The sequence below is a fragment of the Stegastes partitus genome, unplaced genomic scaffold, assembly GCF_000690725.1.
Source record: "Stegastes partitus isolate 25-593 unplaced genomic scaffold, Stegastes_partitus-1.0.2 Scaffold1664, whole genome shotgun sequence".
NCBI lineage: Eukaryota > Metazoa > Chordata > Actinopteri > Pomacentridae > Stegastes > Stegastes partitus.
In genome coordinates this window covers 87,579-95,464 of record NW_007579395.1, presented here as the reverse complement: position 1 = coordinate 95,464, position 7,886 = coordinate 87,579, and the positions used below count along the sequence as shown (strand labels likewise).

The following is a 7,886-nucleotide window of genomic DNA, read 5'->3' as shown; positions in this document are numbered from 1 at the left end:
CGGTCTGCTGCCAAAACTACAAAACTTACACTGTCACATCTATTGCAAACTCAAATGTCCGTTAAAATGAAGCAGACGGAGCTGGAACGTGCAGAAAACATAAAAGATTACCGCAACTTTATTTTGCTTTTATCCAAAGCGACGCACATCTGAGAGCAGATACGACACAAGAAATGAAATGTCATTGTTTTTTGTTTTGTTTAGAACTTTACTGCCACACACTAACAATGCATCATATTTGAGTGTTTAATACAAAAACCAGTAAGAATTTTTGGATGTAATTGTAGAGCTGCAACAACTGAACAGAAAATGAATCAACAGCGATTTCAATCATGAATTAATCGAGCAAAAACTCTTATTTTCTACCTTCAGCAGTATAAACATCGACTAACTCACTTCTCCAATGGACTAAACTCATCAATTTTTGCCTTTTTTGGTCTAGACTGCAGCTCTAAGACAAAAACTCTCATTATATCAGATCCTCAGCAGACTTTAGAGTCACGTACTGACTCCAGAGAGAGTCGTTCTTATTAAAACCCCGTTTTGTTTTGTTTTTTTCCAGTCGGTCTGCTGATTTTAACTGGCAGCCCTCCAGTCCCTCCACCCTGGGCCTATCAGCAGACAGTCTGGGTGGTGTCTCTCCAGATGAGCTCCAGAGGCCTGCGGTTGTCACTCATCCCCGTGTCACCGACTCATTTCAGCCCTTTGGGGACTGGAGGTCGCCACTCGGTCACGCCGAGCGTTAAGTGTATTTTCGGGGACTGGGACGGGCGTGGCGGCGCATTCAGAGGGCTCTGCGGTCGCCCCGTGTGCCTCCCCAGCTTCGATATAGAAGGGATTGTTCTATTTCTGTGTTTAACTGCAAATCCTGCTCGACTAGCAGCGTCTTGCGCATCGTGCTTTTGTACACAGAAGTGAAGTGGGGTCAACAGAAAATAGAAATTATACGGGCTGAAGTCTGCCCACGCGGATAAAAATAGTGATTTGGTCTAAATTACACACTTCAAGCAAAACACTTCCAACCAAATCACAGCAAGGTGAAAGAAGACAAGACAGGAGAAGCTGTTTCAGACACAAAAAGGACAAAAATATAAATCTGGGTTATATTTAACGCTGGGCTGCAAGGTGGCTCAGTGGTTAGCAGCCAGAGGGTCGCTGGTTCATGTCCCAGTGAGGACACCCGGGATCTTTCTGCGTGGAGTTTGCATGTTCTCCTCGTGCAGCGTGGCTTCTCTCCGGGTTCTCCAGCTTCCTCCCACAGTCCAGAAACATGCTGAGGTTAATTGGTGATTCTAAATTGTCCGTAGGTGTGAATGTGAGTGTGCTTGGTTGTCTGTCTCTAGTGAGGATGAAGCGGTGTGTGACATTGGATGGATATTTAACGCCTGAAAACAGACTTATTTCCATAAACTCACCTTCCGGCAGGACGCAGAGAAGGTTCCGGCGTACGTTCAGTTCCCGTAGAGCTTTGAGTCTGCCGATGTGACGAGGAAGAGCCGTGATCTCGTTGCAGCTGATGTCCTGCAGAGCACAGCGACGCAACCGTTAAGTTATTCTTTATGGCTCAGGGGTGTCGAACTCCGGTCCTCGAGGGCCGCAATCCTGCAAGTTTTAGATGTTTCCCCACTTCCAACACACCTGATTCAAATGATCAGGATCATTATCAGGCTTCTGCAGAGCTTGATGATGAGCTGATCGATTGAATCAGGAAGAGGGAAACATCTAAAACATGTAGGATTGCGGCCCTCGAGGACCAGAGTTCGACACCCCTGCTTTACGTGGATCCCCATCAGCTTCCATAAGCTGGTTGCTGGTCTTCCTGGGGCTCCATTCACAAAACAACATTAAAAATACATCAACTCAAATTCACAGAATATCAGTGAGGCAACATAATTCAATATCAACCCCAGATTAAGAAGACTCCAGAACTGCAACATGTGATTCATCACTTTGACTTTTAGTGACTTCTTAAGGGGATGTTTGATCTGTCTAATGCTGGTAGGGAGCAAACTGAGACCCTCTAACAAGAACAGTCCTCATCATAAAGTCTGTTCGTGGACTCGGTGCCACCAGAAGACCAGAGCTGACTCGGTGTACCCATGGCAAAGCCCTTATATAATCTAGGGGTAAAGGTGTACTTCTCAGGATGACGGTATGCACGAATAACAAAAGACTAGATCGTAGTTTAGCCTCCACCGTCAGCCAAGACAGTCGACTATGCACGTCACACACATTGGCACAGATACAACAACGAAGAACTAATCTAATCGATATGATTCTACGCTGGTTTGGCATAACTGATGATATTTTTACACTCAGTTGATTGAAAACAAGCAAAAAGTGGGAAGAAAATGAGCTCATGGTGCAGAAAAACAGCTGGTAGAATTGCATTACTTCAGCAAGAGGCGCAATTAGGCTTCACGACACAAAAACAAACAAAAAAATGCTATGAGTGACTCCTGAGAGTGACGTCCGGTGACACACCACGGCGGCGTAAACACTCTTACCAGCTCCATGAGGCTGTGCAGCTGTCCGATGGTCTCCGGCAGGCTGACCAGCTTGTTGTTGCTGGCGTTGAGGACTCTCAGAGGTAAACCGCACAAACAGGCCGGCAGGGAGCCCAGCTGGTTACGGCTGAAACACAAACACACACATCGTTTCAGTTTTTCTTTCTTTACATCACTCTTCATACAGGAAGTCTGGAAGGTTTTTTTTTCCAGAACCTCTGGATGTTTCCAGAGCCCCAGACTGAGGATGATCAGATCAAGTTTTCTATCATTTAATCACCATTTTTCTAAATAATACACCTGGTTTTTGCACCACCAGGTGGAGCTTCTTAGTGTTTGGTAACGAGCAAACCAAAGGACGGCAGTTCCTAGCATAGTGGGCGCCATGACAACGTCTTTCTTAATGACCTCCAACCGGCGAACATGAGCTAATTAAAGGGATCAGCTAGGTCAGCAACATCAGCAACAGTCCAACGTGCTCGACTTGTATTATAAATTAATTAAGTGATGAGGTAATTGATTGATTGAGCTACTTTTGTAAGAGAACGAATCACATTTCTGGATCCACTGATAGCTGGTCATAGAAGAAGAACCAGGCTAAGATGTGTGCAGGCCTCGTTCAGGACATCCTTATCTCACACTAGAACAAACGAGCCATTATCTTCAATTTACAAGCAGAAATACTGTGTCAACAAAAAAAAGGAAGCGAGCCGCACCCGTTAGCCCACGCTAGCCTTCTAGAATACATCGAATGGCAGCAGCTGGGGTCACGTTATCTTAAAATATCTCTGAATGTTGTGTTTGTTAATGTATGCTTGCATCTGTTTCCATGGTCCGGTGCATAGGACTGAATCATGCTTGGAAACAGACACACAAAGACCGGAGTGCAAACCAGTCGCAGAAACTCCCACACTGAGTCAAGTCAAGTCAAGTTTTAAGTTAAGTTAAGTTACGTTAAGTTTTAAGTTAAGTTAAGTTAAGTTAAGTTAAGTTAAGTTAAGTTATGTTAAGTTATGTTAAGTTATGTTAAGTTATGTTGTGTTAGGACAGAACTTTATTAATCCCAAAGCAATGTTATGTTTCATATATTGCTCAGAACATAACATGAGAAATGAAACAAGGTTCAGTCGTCCTCAGATGTATTCATAACCTCCCATTAAAGAAGGAAAAACAACAGCTGTCACTGATATGAAATGAAATGAAAAATACTTTATTTATCCCAGAAGGGAAATCCAATAAGATATAAGTTGACATTGACAAAAGTAATAATAAATAAAAATTTTATGAACATCATGACATTGCTTTTAAGTTGTGGTTCAACGGAAATATTTAAAAACAAACACACAAACAAAAAAAAAACAAAAACAAGCATGATGGGACCCATAAACTACTATTTAGTTGAACAACCCTTTGAGCCAATTACTGCTATCAGGTGTTTTTTGTAACTCTCAATCAGACTTGTGCACCTGTTGACAGGTGTTTGGATTTCACTGCTCATCAGCAAAGTGCTCTCATTTGTTCAGAACAGTTTTTTTTTCCTTTCTTTTCAACCACAATTCAAAAGCAATGTCTCATTTCACTAAATTATAATTTAGCAAATTTTTATTTACTATTACTTTTTTCAGTTTCTAGTTATTTGAGTGACTGTTGTGGATTTTACATTTTCTTTAATGGAACGGTTTGAATACATTTGAGGAAGTAACATAAAGAAAAGACAGTTTTTAAATTCTTTGGATTTTTAGAGCACTGGCTAAACACTGGACTGCACTTTTGCTTTTCCAGTGTGGTGTCAGAGGTCGATCTGTCTGTTTAAGAGTGTAGGAAGGGAGATCAGTTTCAATAGGAGGGACACATATGCACTTAGATGCATTTAAGTACACCAACATGCACCATTAGATGTCCTTAATCTACCATATCTTTCCATAGATATTTGTTTGCTGCTACAATAATGCCATATTTGTGTTCAAAATCATATTTAAAGTGCTTTACATTCAAATAAAACCACTGAAAACAAGATAAAAGCTCTTCATGTTGGATAACAGGTGCTAAATTAGCCGTCATGCTAACACAATCAAAAACAACAACACTTCTGCCACTTCTCAATAATCAGACAATGAAGCTTTTAATCAGACGACCTGAATAAACGAGGACAGAAAAAGCCCATCTCAAGCACATATGAATATTTCAGCACACAATCTTCCAAAGCACCATTAAAATTAAATGTGAAGAGGTGAGCGGCGAACGCACGAAGCGACTTCATTCTCACTCGAGTGTTTAGTTTGGTGCCGAGAAGTCCCGCGAGAAGAAATAAAACACGCTTTATTCTCCTTGTGTGCGTGTTTCTGAAGAAGAACTGGTTTGAAAATGTTAAAACACAAACACGCATCATCATCATCATCATCATCATCATCATCATCATCATCATCGTCGTCGTCGTCGTCAGATGAGCCTGAAACATGAGAGTTTTTATCTTGGTGGACGAGCTGCAGGAAGTTTTTATCAAAGGTTTCCTCTCAGCGGGGAGTAAAACAGCAGATAGAACAGTCATGTCATGTTATGGTTGGGCAGGAGTTTGTTGTCCTACCGCTCTTCATTCAGACAAACCCACCACAATGATAGCACACAGCAGACACACAAGACTGAGCAGCACACCAACTGATATATAACAACAGTCATGACTCTATAATCCGACCCTTAACAATCCCAAACCTTGCGACAGGTTTTTAGGAAAAACAAACCGAACCCATAAAAACAGCCGTAACATACCGACAGCCTTGGATTCTGACAGATTGGCTACGTTCAGACTGCAGGACTTAATTCAGATTTTTTGTGAAATCAGATTTTTCTGTGAGTTCGTTCACATTTCCAGTTAAACACGACTTGTATGTGATCTGCTGTGTGAACTTCATGCGACCCAAAAGTGTCCCGCATGCGACGACGACGTCACACGCAGCGAGCATGCTCAGTGGAAGTAAACATGGATGGTGGAAACAGAAGAGTGAGCGCTAACTAAACTAGCATCAGCAGCCAAGTTCTGCCTGAGTGTTCTGAACACTTCCACCCCGTCAGAGCGCTGCCCCGCGGTGGAAGGTTCCCCCCCAAACGCGCCAAATATTAAAATATTCATCATTAATTGGGCCTGAATATCCAGAGACCAGTAAGTGCTATTGGGACCAGCCCTACTAGTTATTATAACAACTATAAACAATAATATTAACAACAAATGAGCCTTCTAGCATCAAGCCCTCCTTGTATCTGGACCTCCGTCTTGACAATCCGACAGCCTTGCTATCCGACATAAAAGCAGGTTTTACATTTAGTGTCGGATTATCGAGTCACGACTGTATATATGCACTAATAAACTAAATGCTAAGCCTAATAGCAACATATCAAACTGTCCCACTGACTAACAGTCTTGTTTATTTCTGATTTGCTAAACACTGACAATTCCAACATCCTCCTAACATGTGGAAACAACAAACTAAACTTCAGCTACTGTCAGTCAAAACATGGATTACACTGATTATCGGTGAGCCTTGTTAATCCCACCTGTTCTAGATTCTGTCTATATCGCAGTGAACTTTTATTTGTACAGATGTTTCTCTTTGCTTTGAGAGTTTCAGACCAATATTGGTGCTAAATTGTGGAAACTTTAAACCAAAACACCAGAGTTTACAATTGTACATCCTTTTTATAGACATACAGGGTTCTCACCATCATAACGGCCCATTATGCTGTCATAACAACCTGTTACGCCGGCATACCGGCCCGTTACGCTCCAAATTGGGCTGTTACGTTGTTTTCGAGGGTATGTAGCGGGAAAATATTTATCACCAAGCGCCGATGGACTTTCTCTACCGTCGTCTTCGGTGCTATTCGCTAGCATATTCGCCGCTAACAGTTAGCCCTCCCGGTATGCTGTCAAAAAATCCTGGTGAGGACCCTGACATGATATTATTTCTATTTGGAAAAATAAAAATAGGGATGCACGATATATCGGCAACCACATCGGTATTGGCCGATATTAGTGTTTTTTCCGATATGTCGGTATCGGTCCGATGAACAAATTTAGCCGATGATTGTCTAACATTAGCGCCTTCGTCTCTACGTTTGATGTTGCTGCTTTTTATCAAATGTTTGTACTTAAATGGTCCTGGAGTTGAACGATTTCAAATATGTTTTACTTTTGTTACATAATAAAGAAGACTACGTGGCCTAATTTGGGCGTCTTTTGAATAGTTTTCACGTTCACACACTCATTTTTCGGTGTGAACAAAAACTGAATATCGACATCGGTGATATCGGTTATATCAGAAATATCGGTATCGGCTAGAAATTTTAATATCATGCATCATTAGAAAAAACCTATTTTGGATCTCCTTATAAGAGCCCCTTTATAAAGTTAATACAAGTTTTTTATTTGTTTTACTCATTAGCAATCTAAAGTTTATATCCAGTCCAACACAACCACACGTTCCCATTTCACAGCATTTTCAGTCACATTAGGACCAATTTAGCTCAAATTACTTCATGCCTGTGCTGAGCTTGACTAAATTTAGTGCGAGGCAGCCAATGAGTGAGACGGGGCACTTCCTCTCGGGCCAAAATATGACATTTTTATGCTTGCGATGCACTTTGGGCGCTCTGCATAAACAAATCTGACTGAGGAAACTTATCTTTAATCTCGGAATAGGAAAACAGAAACACAAGCAAACATAACAGAAGCATACATCTACCATACAGACACACACACACGTGTTGTTACCACACGACTGTGAAACCCCCTCTGAGTCAGCTCTGAAAATAACATTCAGGAAACATACAAGAGAGCCGATCCAGCTGTCTACACACTCAGACAATGGAGGAAAAAAATAACGTTGCACTTTAGTTCCTTCATCGTAGAAAAGCTCCAGAGGTTTGTAGTCCTTCCTGAAATGTGTAACCGCTGCGTGTTGGCTGTATTCTGAGCTACAAAAAGAACAACAAACTGGACATAAAATGTGCTAAAATACAGTCATAGCGTCCTGCCGGGTTTTTTTGTTTTTGTTTGTTTGTTTCTGTGTTTTCATAAATTAAGGCGAGAAAACAAATGTTTACTGGCTGCTCTGTGAGGCTACATGCTAATGATGCACATCGCTAACATAAAGCTTCTCATGTTCACCACGTTAGCTTAGCATTTTAGCATGCTAATATTTGCTAATGTCACTAGAAATGTTTTGATATCATGGAAGATGCATCATTTTTATGTTTTTTGTCTCTCTACATGAACTCAAAACAAAACCTGAAATACTTCCAAACTCGGGCTGAACAACTAATCACGTTTGTTTTCTTTCGGTAAAGGTTAAATGTGCCACAACCTACATTATTACACTAAAGAAA

At 41.3% G+C, this 7,886-nt stretch overlaps 1 protein-coding gene across 1 annotated transcript in view; it reads right to left on the bottom strand.

Annotated features, from left to right (window-relative positions):
• Positions 1–7,886, bottom strand: part of lrch1 (leucine-rich repeats and calponin homology (CH) domain containing 1) — a 127,076-nt gene that overhangs the window by 65,957 nt on the left and 53,233 nt on the right. The window contains 2 exon segments of the mRNA XM_008301352.1: positions 1,416–1,521; positions 2,508–2,634. Coding sequence (XP_008299574.1) covers positions 1,416–1,521; positions 2,508–2,634 — 233 coding nt within the window.